The sequence below is a fragment of the Psittacula echo genome (assembly GCF_963264785.1).
Source record: "Psittacula echo genome assembly, chromosome: 16".
Taxonomy (NCBI): domain Eukaryota; kingdom Metazoa; phylum Chordata; class Aves; order Psittaciformes; family Psittacidae; genus Psittacula; species Psittacula echo.
In genome coordinates, this window is record NC_137752.1 from 2,724,645 (window position 1) to 2,750,477 (window position 25,833).

At 43.6% G+C, this 25,833-nt stretch overlaps 1 protein-coding gene across 1 annotated transcript in view; it reads left to right on the top strand.

Moving 5' to 3' along the window:
• Positions 1-2,012: 2,012 nt before the first annotated feature.
• CRB2 (crumbs cell polarity complex component 2) overlaps positions 2,013-25,833 on the top strand; it is a gene marked incomplete at both ends in the record, with an annotated part of 33,668 nt that continues 9,847 nt past the window's right edge. Inside the window, 6 exons of the mRNA XM_080630468.1 lie at positions 2,013-2,085; positions 10,836-11,537; positions 13,816-14,011; positions 14,532-14,671; positions 15,669-15,851; positions 16,789-16,902. Coding sequence (XP_080486594.1) covers positions 2,013-2,085; positions 10,836-11,537; positions 13,816-14,011; positions 14,532-14,671; positions 15,669-15,851; positions 16,789-16,902 — 1,408 coding nt within the window. The remainder of the gene's footprint in view (positions 2,086-10,835; positions 11,538-13,815; positions 14,012-14,531; positions 14,672-15,668; positions 15,852-16,788; positions 16,903-25,833) is intronic.

The window sequence follows — 25,833 nt, forward strand, 5'->3', positions numbered from 1 at the left end:
GAAAGGTACCACTGATACCTTTCATGCATGTGTGATGCTACGGACTTATCAACCATGTTATCAGCTCAGTTTGAACGTGTCAGTGTTAACTTGACAGGAAGACCAAATGAAGACTCCAGAATTAAACTTGGTCACTAGCACAGGCCACACAACACAGCAGAACTGCACAAGACCTAAGCCTCTGTAGGAGAATATCCACTTTCTTATGTGTGGGGATTTGTTGCACTAATTCTGCTTTATGAAAGCTGAGCATGTCCTTCAGGTAGACACATGAGCTCCAAACTACTATGGATAGGTTTATTACCCAGGAGTTGTGAGGTATTGCACAAGTCAACTTACAGAAGGGGCTGAATTCAGTAGGGGAAGAATGGTGGCTTCTTGCAGTATAAATTGTGCAGTGGATTTGTGTGTATTTGCTTTGATTTGGAAAAGGTGAGATGTTGTGAGGATAATTCATGCAGGTGAGGCTTTCTGAGCAGAAAGATTCTGCATGTGTCAGCGCTTGGTGACATCCCCTGACAGCAAAAGAGAGGCTGAGGAGAGAGAAATGAGTTCCAGATGGTTGTGGTAACTGGCAAGAAACTACTGCTGAGGCTGATCTTGAGAAAACAGACTGAAGACACCAGAGATGAAAGTGGGGGCAGGGTGGTCCAGATAAGGTTGATAACACATGATGTATCATCTTCAGAGCATTCCAAGGCAGGATGGTGAGATGAACCATTTGTTTCCTGAATTGTGGTGTTTTGGTGGTGAATTCTGTCGTTGGTGACTGTTCTGCTTTCTGCACTGAAGGTAAAACCAAAGGCAGTAAATACCTATTTCCCTGCACATGGCCCAGCAGCCTCTGTCTGCTCTGCAAGGATGCTGAGATAACACAAATTACTCATTGTAGGATTGCTGTTGTTTTCATCATGTGCAGCTTAGGTCTGCCTGCACCAGTTCCTTGCTCTGCTGCGTATTTCTTGTTTAAACTAGGAATTTCTATGGCATCTTACCTGCCTTCTATCTTTAGTTGTCAGTGGAAGGGTGAGGCAATGCACGTAATTCTTATTACGGTTAATTTAATCCAATTGTGATGTGGATTTAGAGGTACTTAGTAGGTCACAGCAGAGTGTGGGCCCTGTCTTTTTCCAGTTACTCTCATAAAACAATGGACACTGATATTTTTTTCCCACTTCTAAAGCTAAGCATATGCATCTAAAGATGGTGATGTGATTTGATGCTTGTGTAATGCAGACACTTCTCCTGTTGAGCTCTATAACTGTTCCTTAGTTGGGAAAAGGATTCGTATATGTTTTGTGGGTTCATATGTCTTGCGAGTTCACCCATCTCATGATGCATGGGAGACAGCAGTAAAGAGAAACGTGGGCTAACCCTGCGATTGGGATTAACAGTGTGCTTTTGTCTTTTGTCTTATTTTCTCTTGGAACAAAGCAGCCTTGATCAGAAAATTGTGATTGATCCTCATCTGGAGTTCGCTTATAAATATGAGCTGATACAGAAGCCTGCATCGTAGAAACGCCCCCAGCCACCTCAGCCCCCAGGCCAGTTCTGAGCTCCTGTCACAGCCATGGAGGAGACACCAGGTTTGTTTTCTTCATTATATTGAGGGAGTTCAAAAACCAGAAAGCAGAAAGTAACACCAGGGTCCTTTTTCCTTTTTGCCTGTGCTGTGACTCTCCCAGTTCTTCCCTTTCTTGCTCCCTTTGACAGCCTGTAACTCACCAGCTGCCTGAGCCTGTAAATCCTGCTCTCCTTGCCCTGTGCAGTTCGATCCGTGCGATCCAGGCAGTGTTTTCTCCTTGTTCCAGGAACACGAGTGAAGCATTGAGAGTGGACAGGGACTCTGTCCACTGCGTTAGTGCTAGTCCCCAGTTCGGCGGAGCATGGAGCCAGTGCCTGTAGTAGGGAGACTTCTCCAGAGTCCGTGATGTGGACAGAGCTGGTATTTGCTCGTTTCCAACTACTCTTTCTCCCTAGAGGTTTGTAGAACAGCCACTCTTAGACTTGTCATGGAATTAAGGAAAACTACCTCCAGGGCGTACAATGCTGCTCTCCTGCTGCCACTTTTCCTCTTATTTTGGGGTAAGTTTTTTGTCTTCTGTGCCTGATTCTTACCCAGCTACTATGCAGTAAGTTTGGATCAAATCTGTGACCTGCAGCTGAACAGAATGTCACTCTCACAGTGAGCTTTGATGCCTGAAAACTTCTTGTCTGGCAGATAAACAGCCATTTCATTCCAGATATGTTTTTCCTTCTATTTACTTCTTGTTTTCTTTCATCTTTCTCCTTATGCACGTGTATATATGTGTTTATTCACAAGAGCTGAAAGTGTGTGCAGTTTCACATGATGAAGTATTCAGCTATTATAGTAACCTCTTTCTCCATGTAAAAGTTCTGAATTTTATAGTTGTGCCCATAAAGAAACACAGAGCTTTATTTCCATTCTATGTGCTATAGAAATGCATCTAAGCAAAAGAGGAGTGTACCTAGGGGAGTATATTAATATCCTGAAGTGCGGATACCTCTGGTACAAAATGTGGGGGAAGAACAGAGTACACAAGTATTCTCGCTTACAAATTTTGAAGCAAGCACATCCATCCTGCGAGTGCACTGATGGGGGGTTGGTTTTGGTGTTTTCCACATTGAAACTTATTTTATAGCCAAGTAATATACTTGAGTATACTGGGATTCTTTAAGTTCACATGAACATGTCTTTAGGCACCAAAAATCACCCTTGTATACAATTTCTTATGCTCTCTGAAAAATAGAGTTCTCTGTTTCTTCTGGGATGGTGCCTGAAGATGAGGCCTAGACATCTGTTTTAGTCGTCTAGGGATTATATGGTCATGTCAGAACATGTCCAGCCTTTTACTGGAAAGTGTGATTGGGATTGAACTAGCCTCCTTATCCTCTCCTTGGCACTGCCGGGCCAGTATCTCTGTGTAGTACTCCTGCTTGGTTCCCACTGAGCTGGGACAAGAGTGATCACTGACATGAAGGAGTGGAGGTAAAATATGGAGAACATGGGGGAAATACGGCAAAAGTGCCTTTTCTCTGCCAGTACCTACTGAACACTGCAGTTGGCATTCTCTTGCATCAGTAGCTGATGTTTATGTACTTCCTGAGAGCTGGAGAGTTTTCAGCTTTTCCTTTGGCTCCCCAACAGTTCATCTTTCTTTTTTCCTTTCCCCCCTCTGAAGCCTCCCTAAATCTGCTTTGCTCTGATCACCTCAGACTATGAATATGAAAGTCAAAATATGGTTAGATTTTTGTCTGATACTTTTTTCCCTCCACCCCATCTCTTTGTACCAGTTCCTTTGTCTGGTGCATTCACTCCAAGTGCCTGGAATTCCTCTGGCCACAGGGAAGCAGCAGGGACTGTCTTTTGTATCTAGTAACCATAGCTACTGGTTTGGAGTGTGAAGCAATTATGGTGGCTTTGTGTTGTGGTGAAGGAAGGCCAGTTGCATACATGGTATTGTTCAGGACGTGGCTGCCAGGGAGCTGGCATGTTTGACCATTGCACTGGTAGCCTTTTACTGGGGTAATGAGAGCATTGTTTCCTTTTGGAGTGCAGATGGATGACACATCTTGATAGAGCCCAGCAAAGCTCAAGGAAAAGGGTAATTTCTGTAGGCTTCCTACCTGCTCCTATTTTGCAAGGGGAATTTTGCCACATTTTAACTGTAGAGAATGGTAGTATTTATGGAGCATTTGCAGACTTTTAAGGCCATAAGAAAATGGCTTTTCTTGCCCTTGTGAGGCATATGACTACTTTTTTTAATGTCTAATTGAGTCTAAATGTCAGTGAGGCACGGAGTGGTCAAGTTACCTATCCCGATTCTCCAGATGAGCTGTTGTCAGCTGTAACCCTGAGACCCCCCTGCAGCCAGCTGCACACTGCCTCCACTTGTTTGACATGAACTCCAGAGGGACAGTGGTGCAGACTCTGCATGTGACTCCAGTTTTACTGTCTGGAATAGGCTGAGAGCTATTCTGCCCAACTTGTGTTCTAAAGGAGATTCTGGAGGGCAGAATGAGTGTCTACTCATTTCTGTTCCCACAACTCCAGCCGGCAATGAGCAGAGTAATTCACATACCTTTGGCCTGGAGAATGCTTTGGACACCTATTGAGAGAGGACATGTGCAAACAGACCTGTTTTCTGGCAGTTTGCTATCTGCTCTAATGCAGCTCTTGAGATTAGCTCAGACACAGGGACAGTTTAAATCTCCCTTGCTTCAAAAGGTGGAAACAAAGACATACAATCTTTTCAGCTGTTTTGTTGATTCTCAGTGTTATTTAAATAAGAATTGGAAATTAAAGCTTGTGACTCAATCTAGTTAACTGAATACACAGGAAACCCCCTGTCTCAGTGTTTGATCTGTGGAAATGGCTGAGAGATCAGAGAATGTGTAAACCATGAAGGTCAGCTTGGAGAAGTGTTTATTAAAGGGAAAATACTGGGTGTCATAAGCACAGAAGATCAAAGGGTTACTGTGGCAATATATGCAGTGCTGTCATAAAACGTAGATTTATAGCTCCTGTCTTTCTCCAGGTTCTAGAAGCAATATAATAGGAGGTACATCTTTAAATCTGAATTAAAATAGTGAACAGGTAATGGAAACAAGCTGGCTGGCTACTTGTTCTGTGTTGAGTAAGTTTAATTCCCTGAAGTGGTATTTCTGATTAATGCTGGTAATACCTCTGGCCATCATATTGGCACTGCTCAGCGCTATGCATCGCTGCCCACCATTTGGCACCATTCAGAAATTCACTGGGCAGGCTGGGTGGGAGAGAGCTAGGAATCACATTCTGCCTTTTTGAGGAGGGACAAATAGTCTGCCTGTTTCACAAGGGGAAATGGAGCTGCATCTTCTCGTGCCCATGTTAATGAAAATCTAGTGGTCTAGGCCTTTATAAATAGTTTACACAGTAGACGGTACATATTTCTGGCATGAAAATCCTCTGTCACACCAAAACTGGAACATGCAAATGTTGTGGTCTGGGGCTTGTTGCTCTTCAGTAATGAAGAAAAACAATGTCAGAAGTAGGCTGGGAAATGATGAACACTCTTATCCATCTAAAACACTAGACAGGAAAAACTGCAATCTGAGCTGTGTGCAAGGACGTCGAGGGTTTTAAATTAGTATCCAAGCTGGTAGTGGGCAAGATACAGGGTTTGTGTGATTAAGAACTTGACTCTGGGCACCAGAATCTTGAGAGGAATTGAATATACCTGATCCTAATGGTGAGATTACCTGAGCATGAGACCAGGAAATTCAAACAAAGCTGATGGGAAGTGGCTGTGGGGAGAGGGAGCAGCTGGTAGGTGGGAGCAAGTTACTTCAACAGAGCTTGGCTGGCAGAGGTGGTTAAGCTCCTGCAGCTCTAGGGCTTAGCAGTTGTGATCAAACACTGGTATTTTGGAAAACTGCTCATGCCCACATCCCATTTTCCCATGTTGAATAGAGAAGCCCACTGTTAAAAGAGCTATCAAAAGATGCCCATTACTATGTAAGAGGACAAGGAATACGTGTTATGGAATATTTTAGGCTACGTGAAAAATCAGTGCCAATTATTAACATGTCATGAGCTTCTCAATAGCCTCGCAATTTCCTGGCCTTGTTTTCTGCTGCTGGTATTACTAGGAGTAGGTGTTTTTCTTGGATCTGGGAAGAAAGGGTTTAATCTCTCCATGTCAATTAAGGAAATTGGGCTTGTAAATTCTTAGGATGTGTAAAGCCACCTAAAAAGGCCTTGTATGCTCCCTGGACAAGGACACTGAAGGTACTTCCTAAAGGATTCAATTTTATTCAGCCATTACCTTCCAAAGTTCACAAGGATGGAGATGAGAGAGGGGCAGGAACATGAAAGCCCCTTTTAGGCCTGTCCAGTTTTCCTTCCTGGTATGTGGTTCCTGGGAACAGGCCATGGTGTGTATCCTTTTGCTAATCCTTTACACTGACCAGAATAGGGAAAGATCAGCAGAGGTCAGCAGGGATTTACTAATATAAGCACATGCCTTCGTGTTGTCATGGAGACATAACTCTTTCCATTCCTTTATTCGAGTTTAGTAGCTGTGTAACTCTGATAGTTGAGGTGGAGGGGTTCTCTTTCTACCCTCGCTATCTTTCTCTAGTGGGAGCTGTGCTGTGGGGATCAGCAGGAGCACAGCCTGGCTGGTAGGAATTTGTATCAGGCTGGGGTTTTAGCAGTCACAGTTGAGGCATTATATTATTCCATTTGAATAACATGTAAATATAATAAAAAACCCCCAAACCATTAATCAATTGTCAAAATTGTTCTTCGCTATGAAGGAAACAAGGTGATCTCTGGGCTGATAACCCCAATGCTGCCACTTCCTTGTTGGAATTTAAAGTGACCATTAAGAGCACCTTTATGGTAGTTATCAGTGAGGCACTGGGCGTCTTCCACGAGGTCAGGTGTATCCCAGCCTGAGGGCATCCACCCTCCATCCTGGTTTCCCAGGACTTTGAAAAAACAAACTTGTGAAAAGCAAACCCAAAACCCAGAAGCTTTAGTGGTTAGCACTAAAGCAGCATCTCACAAGTGGTAAAGTAATAAATGACTGAATCGCCTTATCTTGTGTATTGTCTAAGTAACTCATCATTGGCCTCTAATAAAACCTTTGGCCAGCATAATGTCAGGATGGAGAGGGGAGGATGTGAAAAAAGTTACTTCAATGCAACTCCTGTTGTGGGGGAAATTACCACTGAGATTTCACAAGTATGAGACAATGGAGAACAAAGTTGGGGGAGTTGGTTTGATTTTTAAAGGACAGAAACCTTGCTTTGGCTCTTTGAGACCCTCCTCCTCTCATGCTGCCTTTATCAATTCCCACAGCTCTCTGTCAGTCCAGTGCAGCAGCATCTTGTCCCAGGATACTGAAATAAGAGATCCCTCAGAACCCTGGGACAGAGACAGTGAACTGCTACCAGGGGGATCTCGCATTGCCCAGCATCTCATTAATTCCTGTTTTCTCATTAATGGCTAGAAAACTTGCTGTTACAACTTCCCTTTGAAAGATCATTTACTAAAGGTGTAAAATTCTTAAAGCAAATCATGAAGGCAAAGCCTGGTAATGCAGCTTGTTTGCCTTAAAGTGATGCAAAAGGTCACAGGCCTCAACTTTGAGGCAAAATCTCTGTCAGCTACCTTTAAAGTGTAAAACCAGACCCGCCCTGATGGAGTGCAATGAATGCTTTATATGCAACTCTGTGAGCCTTTGAAGTCCCTCCTAATCCACCCCTAAATGCCTGGAACATGTTCTTCAAAGAAACTGGAGTCTTCTCCAGTTTCATTTTAGCGTAGGGTTGCAGGATGGTATGACCGTAACATATTATTTTCCCACTTACAAACTTCACAGATTCATATTCTTCTTGTGATTGGTAAAGGAAAAATCCTGAATGTCGTTGTTAGTCCTGCAACAGCTACTTCTGTGGAAGACCGTAAACTCTTTTGTCAGTCAGTGATTTCTTTGGCCTGATTTTCACCATTTTAATGAAACAGCATTGTCTGAATTACCCATTTTCATGATTGGTGTATTGTGCAGCAGGAAAAACTTATTCACTGTGCTTATTAGCATTTGGTGTGTATTCATGTGCTGTTGACAATAATAATCATTAATCTATCCCAAAATTGAGAGGAATTATTGTATACCCTAGGGCCAATGGATGAAAATAACAAAACCAGAGCTTAAAAACATCACATGCGTTCTTTCTCGAGCTAGGTGGTGATCTAAGTCTTTGATACCCTTTTAGTCTACTACATTCTTCAGACTCTGCATTCAACTTCCTGGCAGCATCACAAGTGGGACATACTCAGTCTCACTCCTGAAATTCCCCCTTTCTGACATCATTTTGTAACAAATTCTGATTTGAATTTGTGTCTCATCTGTGGAATTATTTAGCCAGAAGTTTAGCACTGCCACTGAATGAATATTAGAGTTATGCTATATTTACACAGGGGCATGTTTTATCCTTGGGAAATATTCCAGTATGAGCATAGGCATGCTATATAAAGGGAACTGTATGATACAATCTTAACAGTCAGTGCTAATGCTCCTGTAACCTCTACTGAAGAGGGCAAACGTGGGTGATTTTCTGCAAGCTGCAGTTCACAGAATAATTTGAAGGTATTTAGATACTGTTTTATTTCTTGTGGTTTATGCTGCAGTCTTCTCAGCCTGCTCCATGCATGCCCTATGAGCAGTGTTACTTCAGGATATTTGTTCAAAAAAAGGAACATTTTCCACCAAAATGAGGTCCTGCTGAATTTGCCACTTTAAGATGTAACTAAGGTAACATTTGGTTGTAGAAAGTGGCTAAAACTAATAGAGTAACAATGCAGGAATTCAGCTTTTCTCAGTCCTGTATGTAACCAGTTATTCACCGCATATTACAAGTACACAGAACTAGTTAACCACTGGTATTGTTCATGCTCATAGCGAGTTTAGAGGAGATTAGAGTTCTCTCTGTTACTATTCTGCTGTTCCTTTGTAAGCCAAGGAGGTCTGGGACTTTCTAAGGAAGCTTCGTGTTTGCTTGTCTTGGTATCTGTAGTTCACCCCTGTTGTGTCTACAAGTTTCTGTGTGACTATTGGGCCGTGTATTTGTCACCAAATCTTATTGTAATGGACAGACATTAATGACCAATACAGATTATTGAGCATTGCAGTATGATGAACCAAAATAGCAGAGGTACAAAGAGGTATGGCTGTTGTGAAAGAACTTCGGAAAGGACAAGAAATAGCAAAGGGATTTGATGTTTATCTGCAAGAAGCATTTAGACTGTCTGCTTAGGGTGGAAACAGAAAAACATTCATGTAGCCTTTGGAGTTACTCTGGCCTGTCTATACCAGCAGTGCTTGGTGATTCTTTTGAAAGGTGAATTTCTTTGCAGATTTCTCTGCAAATCAAAGTCCTTCCAAACATGGAGTGGACTTGGTCTCTGGTGTCTGGTTTTTTATCTGGAACTGTGCTCCTGACCTAAGGAAAGTGCAGCCTGGGGCTGATTACTCATTAAGCGTACAAAGGCTCCTATCTCCTGCCCAGTAAAGCTCTGTAGTTTCCTGGGCTCCCACTCTAATTGCTACAGAGATTCCAGGCAGATTCCGTCATCCTTGTTTTCTGCCTGACTGGGAATCTGAGAATAAAAGGGTTGATGGCAGAATAATGAGATTGCTGGACAGTGCAATGCTCAGCAGCTCTCCCCAGCATCACATGAGAGAGGAAGGGAGGGGTGGGCCTAGAGATGATGCTGGGAAGTGAAAGGGCTGTCTAAATCCCTGAGCACCCTTCCCCCCCCATCAGCACTACTCTCTTAAAAGAAGACTTAGAAACTCTATAGTCTTTTGGTGGAAAGAATTTGGGGAGGTCAGGGTAGGGGCAGGCTTTTGTAAACCAAAGTCTCCTAGAAATCCCTTTCAGGTTCTGAAGTTGGATGCCTCCACCTTCAGGTCCAAAGAGACTGAGGAGCTGATGGGGCAGTGAGTTGTAGAAAACCACTGACACGTATTAACTACTGGGTGTGTAGAAGGTGCACCAGAGCAAGGCAAACATGACGAAAAGTAGGCTGGAATAACAGTGGCATGAATGAGAGAATGTGTAAGGTCAGCCGAGAAGTGATGCTGTGGTGTGTGATCCTGGCAAATCCTTAGCATGGCATGTTAAAACGTTTCTCAACTAGCAGTGGTGGAGCAAGGGCCCACAGTTACAGAAGGCAGCAAAAAGGGCAAAGAGCTGCTTCGCAGTGGCATCTAAACCCAAGGTAAAATGCTAGAAATAGCTTGACTTCCACTGCTAGGCAAAGTCAGCATTGTCTCACCAGAAGCAGCAGCTTCAGATACCATTTGCTGCTATTTCATGAGCTTGATCTCTGCTTTGTGGTCATTTTTCATAGAAGTTTTCAAAATATCTACTGTATAGTTTGCAGAGTTGCTTCCAAGTTTGGATGTTTCCTAACACACAGGAAAGTCTGGCATATCTCTACCCCAGAGCTGCTCTCTGATGTATCCTGCAGTGGATAGGATTTAGGGGAATCTCAGCATTAGTTGCTGGTATCTGGGTATTACACTGTGTTTTGGCTCTGCAGATACTAAGAGTTTGGACCTAAAATGCCATAGGCAGAGTGAATCTCATCAGTTTCTGTTCTTCTTTGCTGTTCTCGTAACACCTAAAAATTCCCTGCTGTGTAAATGTACTTGTCTAACCTGTGAGGAGAGGCTGCCTGGGCAGTGGCTGTCAAACTTTGAGCTGCTTGATGTAATCAGAGAGTGTGAAAGTGTCAGTTTGGAGTTTGGGTTGAATTGTTTGTGGCAGCATCTTCAAATCACTAGAGGATTAGCTGAGAAAAAAAGAAGTATCTCCAGAAGGAGCAGGTGAGACAGTAAGAAATACTGTCCGCCTCGCTGGATTTCCAAGCACAAGTCCTATGCCCTACCAGTGAAAGGGGTTATTGAAGCTTACACGAAGTTCATCTCATGGATGGATTTAATGTGATAAGTTTCACTGCTCTCCAAGTCCCTCATGGATGAATAAGCACAAATAAAATAGTTGGTTTGTGAGTGCCTCCCAAAAAACAGGCATATGGTCATCCGACTTAGCAAGAGATTCCTGATGGCCATCATACGAAGGCATGTTGTGGTGTCTTCTTTATAGTAAATATTTGATACTCCAGTAACCTTCTCAGCTAATGGCTAGAACAACATGGAATTTGGGTGGGCAATCTCTGACTTGTATGTAGTGATCAGCAGAACTTCCTTCTTTAGGGCTACAAATGCTGGCTAACAAAAAGCATCTTTTCTCAACAGGAATTTCATCCTCTGAAAATGGCAGCAGCTGTTCCTCATCCCCCTGTGAAAATGGTGGGAGCTGTCAGGATTTGCAAGTGGGATACAAGTGCATGTGCCCTGCGGAGCCTGTAGCCTACATGGGCATAAACTGTGAACACCTCTATGATGCATGCTCTAAACATGAGTGTACTGCCCACAGGATGTGCAACAGCACTCTGGGACTCCTGGAATATGACTGCATCTGTATGCCTGGCTTCACAGGTATTGATTGTAACGTTAATATTAATGAGTGTGAGAGCAACCCTTGTACAGACCCTCGTTTTGAATGTGTAGATAGCATAAATGGCTACACCTGTAAATGCCAAACAGGACTGAATGGAGAAGGCTGCCAGACAGAAAGCTCTGTGTGCTCTAGCCACCCCTGCCTAAATAACGGGACATGTGTGGAGGGTCCTGGGGACTATACCTGCATCTGCCAGCCTGGCTTCACCGGGGCCAACTGCAGAGACAACATTGATGAGTGCACCTCCAACCCCTGCCAGAACGGAGCCATCTGCAGAGACAGGGTCAATGAGTATAGCTGTTTCTGTGTGCCTGGGTTCCAAGGATACAACTGTGAAATAGACATCAACGAGTGTGCATCCCGGCCCTGTAGAAACAATGGCACCTGCCTCAATGAGATGGATCACTATGTGTGCAAGTGCGTCCCCGGCTACACAGGTACCTTTCACGCTCATGTACTAGCCGGGTGGTTGGGTTATGTCTCACTGTTCATGTAGTTCCACAATTCGCCTGCTGCTGCTGTGTCTCATAGAGTTTGTAGCTGTCCTGAGAAGCTGTTGTTTTACAGCTATGAGACTGAATCTCTTGCATGACTCATTTCTGGAGTGTTTGGTAGTATTGTGTGTGAATAATGGTGCAGGGCTTGTTGCTGTGGCTTCTGGGCAACAGTTCAGTCTTTGATTTCCATGGATGGCATGGGTGTTGAGAGACATGGATCGAAGAGTGGAAGTGAGTGGGTTATGTGAGACTGGAGTACTAGATGAAAGTAGCTATGACTACCTTTCAGTGTAAAATTAAGAGAGAGAGACAAGGAAAGAGATCTATTATCAGGAAGTGTATACTTGGTGTTTCCAGGTATAAGATGTCTCTGCTTATCTGGCCTGTGGTTCTTTGTCCTGTTCTGCAGGACTTCTCAAAGGGAAGTAGTCTTCTTGGGATAAAGTGGCTTTTAGTTGGAGATTTCTTTTGCAATTCTTACACAATCAGTGAATGGTTTTTGGCATGTGACACAAGAATCTCTTTTTTGGGCATCTGTGCTAATGGTGACTCAGAGTAATTTACACCTGTGAGTTATCTGTGAGGGAGGCAGTGGGGGGTTCTGCTTTCTCCAGTGCTGTTTATCAGAGTGGAATGCAATTGTGCTGTGCCCACGTCTGTCTGGTACCACCTAGCACATGAACTTTCCCAGCCTTCCTCGGTGTCACAGGCTTAAGTGTTTCAAGAGTTAGGTTGCTGTGAAGGAATGCTGCTGATTACCAGTGGAATGAGAAGTTACAACATCAGGAATGCAGCCCCTGATGCTGATTCACTTTCTGATAAGAATTAACAGAGATGAAGGAGGACAAAAAGCAAAATTTCAGTGTGGGCCTTATGATTACTACTGGTTTCAAATACCAAGTATAATTGTGTCACTGTAAATCTGTTTCTATTTTATCTTTAGGCTGAATCCTCAATTCAGGATTGTGGGATTCCCCTGCCAGGGAAGTGGTAAAATGACCCAGGCAGCTGGAGGAGTTTGTTGTGTTCCAAGTTGTTCTGATATGAGGCTTTGCCTTATGGTGCTTCATCCATTCTGGCATCGTTGGCCAGCAGGTTGTTTCCTGGTGCTTGCAGCTGGAATTTGGGTGAAGGAAGTTTTGCATTGGTATTGACGGGTTTGAATCAGCAGATTAGGGGGCCCACATTCCACCAGGATTAGGATGGCCATGTCCACTATGTGGTTAGCCTTTGCCAAGAAGAGGAGATTAGATGGATTGGCAGGTACCATTGTAATGACTGAGGTTTGGGGGTGATGCCAGGCACTGGACAGCTCAGGTGGAATATAGTATGGGAAGATAGTTGCATAGAAGTCGTACAGGAGGTCTTATTCTTTCAGGGAAGGTCGAGACTTTGGACAAAAGTGAGTGACTTGCTGTTGTTTCTGAATAATAGAGTTGGTACTAACACCTTATTTTTAATAGCACTTCATAATGAAATTCCATACTAATATCTAGTATCACTGTAGTTAGCGTTTTGCACTGCTTTAATGCTTTTTTCCTAGTTTCTCAAAGCAAGTTATAAATACCAGCTAAGCAAATGGAACAGTGTTTTGGAAAAGCAGGTAGAGATCACTCTTCCCATACCCAAAATGCAGCTGCCTCTGGTGTAGAACACTGAATCTGGTTAATAGCAATGCAGCACAAGTGAAGAGTATCATGTGTAACTAAAACTGTAAGAGCTATATCATATATAAAAGTCTAAATAACACTGACAAACAGTGTGATTCTTCTCTTCCCATCCCTGTTGTCCCTGCCCTCAAAGGATCCCAAACTAAAACAGCTGTCGTGAGATTTTTAAGAGCTGTATGTAAGATCAAGATTTTATGGCTTGCTTAGAAATTGGGTGTTATTTGTGAAGTGCTGAGTGGCTGCTTCAGCAAACCTGAGTGCAAGAGGCTAGAGCTTCACAAATACTGGAAGCTGTGTTTAGTTTTGAGAGAGGACTAAAATCCAAAACTCTAGACAAAATAATTGTGGTTTCAAATAAAAATTAAAGGTCTTTGATTTGTAGAATCACTGGTCATGAGCTCTCAATATTGTCAATATTCTTACAGCAGAATTAGATGTAGCCAGTTTGGTTGGTAGCATGGGTTTTGTGATTCCAGCTCGCAAGTCCAGGCAGCACAGATACACGTTTTGGATTTATAACATGAATATTTCTCTGTTTTGTAACAAAGGTGTGAACTGTGATGCTGAAATCGATGAATGTGATTCAGATCCTTGCCAGAATGGGGGCCTGTGCAATGATCACGTTGGGTTCTACACCTGTACCTGTGCCCCAGGTTATCAAGGAATGCAGTGTGAGGTGGACATCAATGAATGTATGAGCCAGCCATGCCTGCACAATGGGACATGTCATGACCTTGTTAACAGGTGAGAAATCAAGAGTTCTTTGACAGTTAAATACCAGGACTGACCAAAAAGTCACTTACTTAGTGTAAACTGTGAATAGAAATCTGTGGGTGGAATTGGATTTAGTGTTTGGTACATCCCAGGGGGCCCAGTGATCTATGGCAGTAAGTAGAATGACGCTCCCAGCAGCAGAAACTCCTAAGGTGCTTAAAGGAAGACAGGAAAGTATTCCTTTTATTGCTTCTAGCTGACAGATCAGATACAAGGGGAAGTGATTTTCAGAACATGAATGGCAAAGGCAACTGCTGAGAACATACCTGTGTCTGAATTTACCTCTTCACAGGTAAGGTGTGAACTCAGAGGCTGCTGAGGGTTGTCTGCCCTAGCATTAGCATGGCCTTTGTGCAGATAGGATCCTTTTGTCTTTTTCCTCTGCCCCACAAGTGGTGTAGGGACTGACAGCTCTGTTTGCTCTTTTCTTATACTGGGCTTTGCAGTTGAATGAAGAGCTTATGCGTTGCTCTGTTTTGCTGCCCCACAGCTATCGTTGTGACTGCAGTGACACAGGCTTCCAGGGTGACCACTGTGAGGTGGATATCCTGGAGTGTGCCTCTGAACCCTGTCTGAACAGTGCAACGTGTGTGGAAGGAATCAAAAACTACAGCTGTGTCTGCTGGCCAGGTAGGTTAGAAATCTGTGTTGCTATGCTGGCGTGTAGGCACAGTGCAATGGAGAGCCCATGCGAAGCTGCTGTGTTGAAGAAGTAAAGAATTAGTGATCATACTGTGTGATTTTTTCATTGTCTGAAACAGGCTGCCACTGCTGCCCTTTACAGGCCACCCCAAAATCCAATTGACCTCGTGGCTGGGAAATACACCCTAAGTCCCAGCTGTAAAATTTTCTCTCTTTTTTTTTTAACACTATTTTCCATCATGTGTTTTTCTCTCATGGGTTAATGCTTTCCTGCAAGGTGACCATTTGGCTCCTGCTTTTGACCTAGTGGAGAAAGTGGAGGGCCCCGGAACTCCCTACTAGATAGAATCATAGAATAGTTAGGGTTGGAAAGGACCTTAAGATCATCCAGTTCCAACTCCCCTGCCATGGGCAGGGACACCTCACACTAAACCAGGCCACCCAAGGCTTTGTCCAACCTGGCCTTGAACATCGCCAGGGATGGAGCATTCACAACCTCCCTGGGCAACAAATTCCAGTGCCTCACCACCCTCACAGTAAAGAATTTCTTCCTTAGATCCAATCTAAACTTCCCCTGTTTAAGTTTGAACCCGTTACCCCTTGTCCTGTCACTACAGTCCCTGATGAAGAGTCCATCCCCAGCATCCTCATAGGTCCCCTTCAGATACTGGAAGGCTGCTGTGAGGTCTCCACGCGGCCTTCTCTTCTCCGGGCTGAACAGCCCCAACTTTCTCAGCTTGTCTTCATATGAGAGGTGCTCCAGCCCCCAGTCATCCTCATATCCCTCCTCTGGACTTGTTCCAACAGTTTCATGTCCTTCTTATGCTGAGGACACCAGAACTGTACACAATACTCCAAGTGAGGCCTCACAAGATGAGCTGCAGTGTCTTCTGAGTCTTATTCTCACCTTCAAGGCAGCATCAATATTTGGCAGACTAGTTCCAGTGAAGCTGTAGATGATGCTGATACTGATGTCTCCTGGCAGGTTACACAGGGCAGCACTGTGAAGAGGATGTGGATGAGTGTGCAACATCTCCCTGTCACAATGGAGGCGTATGCTTTGAGAGATCCAACCAAGCCTATTACGGGACACGACCTGAGTTCCCCAGTAATTTCAGCTATAGCCAAGCAGCTGGTTTCCTCTGTTGGTGCCAGCCAGGCTTTGCAGGTGAGCTATGCAGTGAATGTTCAGACTGTCTGCACCTGGCAGATGCTACATGGTTTGAGTAGATAGGAATGGAGCAATGTTATTTGTGCAACAAAAACCACTTAGTGACTGCCACTTTAGAGGAGCGGCAGCCTGTGATGCATCAGGAACATGCTTCTGCTCACATATTGTAGGAATACATTGCAGACGGCTGTCTGAATGTCATTCTCTGTCCAGCAAGCTTGTCTCAAGGCTGAGGCAACAGCCTATGCACTTCCCAAGTGCTTTCATGAATGCCCCCTGGCTATGCAGATGCCGAGGTGGTTTCTCTTTGTCAGTCTCTCATGCATATGGCAGAATTCATCCTTACACAATATCTCTGAAAGCCTCATCAGAGGAAACCAATTCCCTGGAGTCACAGATAGCTATTCTAGGTGTTCCCTTGACGAGACTACTCTCATGACAGCAAACTGTATAATCAGAGTAGGTAGGAGAAGAGGGGTTCTTGATATCTTGCTCTTGGAACTAGGGGCTCTGTGGATGTTCAAGTAAAATTTCACGCTTTCCCTGGTTTATAGATATGTATAAAAGGCTGATTTAACAGCTGGGGAAATTCCCGGGTAGGAGGGGCTAAACAATAATACTTCATTCTGTTTTGAGAGAAAAAAGAGAGTTTGGCCCACTATTGCATGGATGAGAATGGTTCAGAAGTTCTGATTCTGCCACTGCTCTGTTTTGTGATACTGAAAAATCATACTCCATTTTCCCTAACAGTTTTGGTGATAGTATCTACGTGCCAGAGTGTTTGGAGAGACATGCCATAGTGCAAGAAATTCTTTTGCATTTTTAGGTGACAGAAAACAAGTGTAAAAAATCTGAACGCATTTGTCGTTCAGACTCTTTCCTTCACTGATTCACCTGTGTACTCAAGGTGCTTCTTTGTGTTTTCACTTGAAAGGGGAGACCTGCTTTACCAACATCGATGAGTGCGAGTCCCAGCCGTGCCAGAATGGAGGGCTCTGCATGGATCTTACTAATGGCTTCCTTTGTAATTGCCTACCAGGTTATTCAGGTAATGCTGGTGAAGGGGGTGGCTGAAATCAGGTCTTTCTGGTTAACTAATGCTGAGCTGCTGTGGATTCCAGCCCTGGGTAGCTCAGGCTGCTGGGCAGGGCTCAGATGAGCTGTGGGGAGTGTGGGATGTCTGCAGTACAGGGCTCAAATGCCATGAGAAAGCTCTGTGATTTTGGTCAAGAAAGTTGATAGGCTGTGAGCTAGATTTTGTAGAAGAGTCTAAGATCAGAATATCTAGGGCATGTGTTTCCTGGAGTGGAAGTTCACTGGGAGAACTGTGGGGGTTTTTTATATGCATACTATGAAGGTGAACAAAACAACCCTTCAGATGAAAAAGGGGTGCTTAACATTCTAGTTGTCAGAAGCTACTGATTCTAGCAGGTTGAATCACCGGCACATAAGCCATCTGTAAAACATCTCCATTCCCTGACACCCCTGGATGATAAGAGCCAGCAATTTTTGGCCAAAGGCAGTAATGTGCTATGTTAGGAGGTCAAAAGGTCTTTGTGTTGTGATCAGTTGAAACCTTCTCTGTTTACAAGGGAATGGGGAGTCTGGATTTTTACACAAATGCCCTGCCTGACCCTCATGGGTCTCATTTTTCTAGCTGAGAAACTAGGGGATAATGAATATTTCACATCAGCTCTGTTGGAAGGTACACTGCCAATACTAAACCTCATCTTAGTTTAAAATATTCATTCTTAGTCTTCTGTGTCTTTAAATTCCATGTGTACTCTCTGTTCTGAGCAAGCTAACACCAAAAGTGGCTTAGAAGAAAGGTGATTCCCAGCACAAACTTGTATTTATGTATTTTGGAGGTGGAAGTCCCCTTTCCACAGTGTTACTAGGCTGCCATCTCGTGGGAAAAAGAAAAACCTGAAGCCAGAAGAAAACCTTGTCCCTTTAACTTTTTCCACAGCAGGTAGGAGCGTTCCAGAGGCTTAGACTTTTATTGCATGGGATAGTTTTGTGGTTTCTTTCTGTGGTCATAGTGGTTGAACTATGTTGGTGTAACTCTGTCCAGCATTTTCCTGGGAAGACCCATTACACAGGCCTTTCACTCGCAGAATCTCAAATCAGCTCCCAGTTAATAGCTTCTGTAACTGCGCTGAATTCTTGGTGGGGTTTTCTGACCTATCTCATTTGCTTTGGATTCCTAGTTTAGGCTGGGCCAAGAAAAAAAATGCTTTTGTAGGTGAGGCCTTTAAAAATAGCTTTTATCTAAGGCTTTTATCTAAGCTCTTCACTGCTTCTTTCTTGGGTAGTTACAATGCTGCACTCATGAACTGAGATCTTGCCCAAAGGGGTGGTTTAAAGTTTATTCTAGTTGTCAGAATTTGTGCCCTGTTCCCTTTTCCTCCTTCAGTGCCCCAGCACCCTCACAGAGTTCAGAATTTCACTGTGCTTTGCCAGAGCTTGCAGAGCTGTTTAATCCTTTCCAATTCTTAGCATGCTTATGGGCAGAAAAGCTGATAGAAACACAGGATGATGGCAAAGGAGTGCTAGAGTTCATTCTGTTGCATCAAATTTGGGTTCATTAGTACTTGAAGGGTATTAGAAGCAGGTTGCTCTTCTGGATATTGCTTTTGGTGAAGGACTTTGTCTCAGCTGAGGTAGTTCTGACACATTAACAGAGTGAAAGGCTAGGAGCAGTCTGAGAGATCAGTGAGTGTGTGTGGAAGAGTGAAGCTGACAGGGAAATAATAGCAATTAATCTCCCCTCCTTTGTCAATTAATCCCAGTACAGTCATGCTGGGTAAACAGCTTATTACTTCATATTAGGATCACAGAACAACTTTGTGAAGCTTCCCATAATGTTTCTGTTCAAAACACATTTCTGTGGCGGCTTAGATCTGCCATGAACTTGGGTTTAAACTGCCTCCGCTGATTAAAGTGAACTTGCTACTCTGATGAAGAATGCTTTCTTGGGGCAGCAGGGGGTTCTGTCTGTACTTTTTTCCTTCAGGCTGAGGAATTTGGGGAGTGTTGGGATAACAGTGTGAGTCAGGAGAAATTCTTGCTTTGCAAATTAACTGCCTCGGTGCTGTCTCAAGCTACAGCAGTGCAGGGAGGTGAACCAGCTCGCTCTCAAAGAGTGTTGTTGTAAAAGTGTTGCCTCATTCCCAAGGGAACGACATAATAGGTCCTGAAGAGTCTGTTCAGTGTGTCAGTTTGTGCTTTAGTGGAGGATGTACCCCGAGAGGATGAAAGAAGTAGGAATCAGAAGATTGCATGGGTACTAAATGAAGTGAGAGGAGAATGAATCTTCCATGGTCTTAGAAGTGGTCAGCTGTGGTCAAGGAGAAAAAGCATATTAGGAAAAGCCTGTCTTTAGGAAAAATAAAACCGAAAAAATGAATACTTTATCCGTGGGAATGGTTTCAGTCAATAGTTTAGGCCAGGACATGAAAAAGACAGGTACCTCCCACTCATATCTGCACTCCTGCTAAAGTTGTCTCTAGAAAGGCAGTGGCCTAAAACACAGTGCTGTGGCACGGGTCAGCCTGGGTGAGAGGGGAAGAGCAGCGTCATTTCAATTGCAGACATCCCATGGCAGTGGCACCTTGCGATCATGGTGAAATTCTAAGCTGTTTTGCACATGACTGAGGAATGCTTCTACCTTGGTGAGGAATCAGAAGGTGATGTGGTGGTAAACTTGGGAGTGATTGTGACTATGAATGTGTCTCAATGTAATTGGAGTGCTTATTGACTGTTCTACTTTGTTCAGCCATAATGTCTTTGTCAGTTGTCCTTAAAGAAGTGGGATACCTTCTGTGTAGCTAGCTATAAATGGTTACTCTGTAAAAGTGCTAGCCCAGATCAAATAGGCTGGAATTCCAGGGTCACAGGTCATGAAATAAATGGGAGATGCTTGTTCCTTCCAACCACCTTTGGATAGATTTAATTTTTTTGTGCAGCTATTTCTTGATGTCAGATTTGGTTTAGAGATATAGTCTCTACAGAAAGGGCAAGCTAAAAGGTTAAGATAGTAAAGAGATTAGAGGACTATTACCCCTTCAGCAGAATCCGTTTTGGTAAATATAGCTGAAGGAAGCTTGGGAACACTTTGAGAGACCCACATATACTTCCCTTCCATTCCACATTGCATCTCCCTTCTGGATCATAGCTCCATGGTTAATCAGACCTTTTGGCTTTCCTGTTACCTGATTGGAAGGCCACAGGAGCGTACGTGTCAGTCTAGATCACGCTGTGTCTAGGTGTCAGGTGAGTTTTGATCAAAAGTGTCCTCTGAGATCCTGATGCTTGTGACTGCACAATCTCTTTTGAACTAGCCCTGCAGATTTCCTGACTGTGAACAGCCTGAGATATGCCAGCTCACCATGGTTAGTCTTTTTGAGAGGATTATTAGTGGTGGAGCAACTCTTAAGTATTAAATTTCACTTCCTTACTAACTGAAATGGGTGAAGCCCAGCTTAATGTCGTCTTTAGAATCAGGCCAGGCAAGTACTTGGACAGAGCAGTGTCTGAGAGAGAAGAATTCTCCTGTATACGGTGAGATGGCAGTCTTGTAGTGGTGCCTCCCAGGAGAGATGACTTCCAGGGGTCAGATCCGAAGTTCTCTCTCCATTTTGTAACATTTTGCTGCTAAGATCCCTCTGACATAGTGTTCTGTATCTTGACCTCCTCCAAGAAGTTTTACAAATGATTAGGCACAAAATACTTCTCTGAATTTAAACCCCATGACTGAATCTTGTAAATCGCATGACTGCTAGTGTGTAAGAATGGGGACCTGACACCTCTAGAATCCTCTGATGCTTTTAATTCCCTTAGAATCTTCCAGTTTTAAAGGAGCTAAGCAGTTACTCCTCAGTTATGTGTAGTTTGAAACAAATGATCAGTGATCCACAATTTGACTTAGAAGAGGTCTTATTTAAGTATTTTATCTTGCGCATATAGATATATGTACTATTTAGAATTGTCAATGACTATATTTCTCCATCCTTGTGTCTCTAAGAGAACCCTATATCCTTAACCTGATCCTGAGAAAGGCAGCATTCCCAGTCTCTAATTAGCAATATTCATGTAATGAATTTGAGAAGATGCAGTGAGTGGCAGGTGATCAGAATCTGTGCTGACTTGTGCTACATGGATTTGGGTGTGATATATTTGAAATCAACAATATACAGATAGACTCTGTGTGTAAGTATATACCTCTGTGTGTGTGTGTATAAATCAAAATATGGATCTTTTAAAAGGGATTTAACATTCTCCAATCTTCACAGTTACACTTTATAGTTGCAGTTGGCAGTTGAATGGGCATAAGCTACCCATTTGTTTTCTCTTGAACAATAACAGAAGGGTTATTAGCTAATAGAGATAGTATTTCAAATCTGTGCTCAGATAGGTCTGTGTGTGCACAGGACCCAGATGTGACTATCTGAGAAGTTTTGACTCGAAATAAACACTCACCATATCCCTCCCACTTGAAATATCTGTATAAATTTACTGGCATGTTTGGATTGAGTGAAAAGAAGAAAGTAAAATAGCTACAAGAGTAGTTGGAATGCTTTCTTTTAATATCTTAAAGTGATACTGCTACAGCAGATTCCAGACTCTGACATGTGGGAGGTTTTGTTTGCTTGGACCTGACATTGATACTAACAGAGGCTCCAAGTTTGGGGAAAAGCTCCCAGATAGCATATCTTTGCAGAAATAAGAGCCTTCTCTGGGTTCCCTACAAGATGAAAGTACAATTCTGCCTCCAGTAACTTTACGATATGAAAGAACAGTAAAAAACCCCCACAAAACTCCATAAATACAGAGGAAAAAGAAGAGATTGCAGCAGTTAATTTTATAAGGTGGCTAATGAGGAAAGAGAGTTTTCATCGTGCAGTCCCATGTTTGAACCAGTACAGTCGGCATAAGGCAGGGCATTTCCTTCCATTCAGTTTGATTTCAGCAAAATAGATGATACTTATTAAAACTTGAGCCTTTTCTTCATGGATATTGCAGAGTGGAAATGCTTGTGCTCACCAGTGAACAGAACAGGGCACATGGAGGAAGGGTGCTACGTGAAGGGCTGGTCCCTGATTAAGTTGGTATTGAATGTACAGCAGAGCCCAGGTTGCGCTCTGCATTTGGAGCTCTCCTTATTTGTATGGTTTGGATATTAGACAGTGGTGGAAATGCAGTGTGTTGGCTTAGCTTCTAAAAAGAAAAATCCATATTTTGGCTTTGTTCCTGGAATTTGACGGATTCACCTGGGAGGCGGTGAGGGCAAGAGATTGTCTCTTGACATTTTACTGTTGGAGCTAATGCTGTGGATAGTGCCGGGTATTACTGCAACACATTGAGTGAGAATGCCCTGTGAGTACACATTCTTCATGTCAGCACTGACAGGGGCCAGCTGGGGAGGTTTAGAGCCTGGCTGGATTAGTTCTCACTGCAGAGCAGGGCTCTTCTATATTGGCTGGTTCCATCTCCAATCCCTTTTTGTCTGACTGGCATCAGGGAGCGCTTGCACACATTCTGCTATTTTAGTCCAGCCTTTTTGTCATTCCTCCTCCCCCTTTCACCCCCTTTTTTTTTTTCCCCTCAACTGTCACAAATGTCCACAAGGAGTCGGCCATGAAATCTGTGCTGATTGGCGTGATCCTGAAGGGAATTTTTCTGCTAGCAGGTAATGAGATCTACAGAGTAATTGCAGTGTGTCCTGAATGTTTGCATGCCTGCCCTGGGCAGGGAGCTGGTTGTGCGATTAGTGGTAGCTGAAAGCATGAGAAGGAACAGGAACTGACTAGAAATGGAGAATGTTTTTTATTCTGAAGTGACCTAAAGTTTTGTTTTGGAAACTTTTAGGGGAAGGAATTTCCTTGTTGTGCAGGATGAAAGCAGAGCTGTTGCCATGCTCCGTGGGCATCCTTGCTGCAGTCCTGCTCTGCTCACTGCAGTGATCCAGCCTGGGGTGTTCCAAGGTGTGGGTTCTTGGTTTTGGCCTGAGAGTACTGTGTAAACACACAGGTGTCTCCTGGGACTTCTGTGAAACGCTCGGTTTGCTTTATAGAGAGGTTTCTGCAATTTCCCTTTCTCCTTTCATGATGTAAAACTCCTTTCTTGAGAAGCAGTTTTTGGTTTAAGTCTGAGGACACCCCTTTGGTGGCCTGTGCACTTCTCCGTCTCCTCCCCCACCGTCCCCTTGAGTAGTGCACAGTGGGGGAGAGGTCAAAGCAGCGTGTTGCCATGGCAGTAATTGTGCAAATATAATTGTGTCGGTCCGCTTGCAGCTAATTCTCTTTCTTCCCCCCTCTTTCCCTCCTCTCCTTTTTTCTTTTGATAGTAATAATACAAACCCTAATTAGGATGCACCAGGGAAAGGTTGCTAGGAATGTTGTTGTCTTATGGGAGAGGGCAAGCTGGTGCTGGCCGGGAAGCCCCGCTGAACTCCCATGTTTCAAGATTGGGCCCATGAATAGACTTCATCCTTCAAGTTTTTTTGGTATATGACAGCTAAATTAGAAGATTTCTCTTTCTGTGTGCTTATTCTTTGAACATACTATGTATCTTTGAACATACTATGTATCTTTGAAGTATGTGATTTATACACTGTATACAGTGAATCCTTATTAACAGCACTCAGTAAATCATTACCTTCATTCGGGGAATGGTGAGCTTTATGGGTTTTAGTAACACTTCATTTACGAAACAAGGCTGTTCTCACCACATGGGTAACACTTCAGAATCTAGTGGCTAGATTTGTATTTGAAACTACTGCAGGCTCTAAAAGCTCAGCAACTTCTAAGTGTCTGTTTCTGCCCCTGCCCCTGTGGATTATTACCTTGGGACTGTTAGCTTAAACACTGCTAAATTAACTGGAATGTTTGGAAATACTTGTCTCCAGATAGCAGCCTTTTAAATTACACTTGTCTGATTTTCAGATAACGAGTTCCACTGGCTTGTCTATGTATCTTTAACTAGATAAGAAACTCATTAAGTATTTTGAAGTCTCCTAATGATCAGGTCGGCAACATGCTGTTACTGTTAATGGTTCAAATAATAGTAAACATTTGAGCTAAGAAATTCAGAGGCAACAGAGAAGAATAGGTTAAGAGTTACTTGGTTTTGTGAAATGGAGTTGTCCTCACCTTCTTATTTTATCAATATATCCAGTTGACAAAAATCGCTGGTGATGCTGGAGGAGGAGAGAGAGCTAGAGCACTGGGTGGTGAAGGGTAATGTCACTGAGAGATGTATAAGGAGTTAGTGGTGGAGCACCATGTAACTGTTCGGTAAGGGGTGACTTCCAGGAAACAATTGTTGTTAGCCACATTCTCAGAACTCTTGCAGTTTCCTCTGTCACCAGTGTGTTTTAAAAACTGCTCCAAATTCAAATCTGGCTCTGCACTGGCTTCTAGGAGGGCAAGAATACCTTAGGGGATGTTTTAGGGGTGCTTTCCTCCTCCTGCTTTAGTGCTGTGGAGGCTGGCTGTTTGCTGGCAGAAACAATAACAAAGATTACGCTTGTGGGTTTGGTTCCTCTAGGAAGAGCTGCACTCCTCTCTTCCTGCTGCTGAACATTTCTTCCCTTTGCCTGTTGTAAGCTGTGAGGTTAGACAGCAGCGTGCAAAGATGTGACGTGTTAGCTTATTCTTTTCACCCATTTCAAACCACTAATCTAAGAAAATCAAACCAGCTGCATCCCATGGGAAAGCTTGCTGTTTAATTAGCCACCAGCCTGGGGTTGTGCACTCACCATAGGGACTAATTTGCCACCTGGTGTGAAGCGCTCAGCCCACAGGTATCAGCTGGGAAGCTGCCTAGGCTGGATTCCTGCTGCGGCACAATGGGCAGAACACACTGGCCAGAGGAAAGGGAGATGTGGTCAGGCCAGGAATGTAATGTGGAAAATGGGGCTCCCCACCCTGCCTCTCAGCCTTCTCAGAAATGCAGAGATTGAAAGCATCCCTCCTTTTGTTATCCAAACCAATGCTATCTAATCCTCCTCATTGCCCTGTAAATATCAACAGCTCTGATCTGAAATGAGCAGCATCTCAAGGATTTGGGACTGTACCAGACCTGTCTTCCTGATACAGTTCAACAGCTTAAATCTCCCTTTAAATCTGACTGCAAATTTGCTTCTTACGCTTTTGAGAGCCCTCCAATCCACTAATAACTCAGAAAATGCCACATAGTTCTACTGCTTTACTGATTTATCTTAACTCCAATTGAAGTCTTCCCATCTTCTCCCAGACTGGGATTCTCCAAGCTGAGAGATGTCCATTACATTCTATTTATTTCAATTAATTTCCTTCAAGTCTGGCCATAGCTTTGTGCTGAAATCTTAATTCTATCCTTGCTGCTTCCTTTACAGGTAAGATCACACTCCAGGTTCTGTGTGCTGAGCAAGCCCAGCATTAAACACTTGAGAAAAAGGCCTGTGCTGAAGGTAGTATTAGCAACTCTGAATCTGCCCACCAGTTGAGCTCTTCTTCAAGGCAGATGTTATTGGCCAAATTCAGTGCTTTTCCACAGGCACTACACAGCAGTTTTCTTCTAAAGCAGTTTAGGTCAGTAGAGCTGTGTCCTAGAGGAATCTGAGGTAATGTTGCCTACAGAACAGCTCTAGCATAGCTGGAAAAGAGCAGAATTACCAGAGCCTTCCATTCCTTTCAGTGCTTCTCAGAGCTCCATACATGTTCTGTCCCTACAGTGACACAAACCAACATTTTGGAGCTGGAAGCTTCACCAGTCTGCAGAGATAGCACTGGTAACAGCACTAAACACGGGGGCTAAAAGGAGTAAAGCAGCTTGGTTAGACAGCAGGGTACTAGTGGTTTGTGCAAACTGTGAGGCATTGCTGGAGCATAAGGGGGTCAAACTATCAAGATTCCAGAAGCCTATCTCTTTGCTAAGTTCTTTTTTATCACACATCAAGTCCAGCTCCAGTGCTCCTAATGCCCCATCTCCCCTC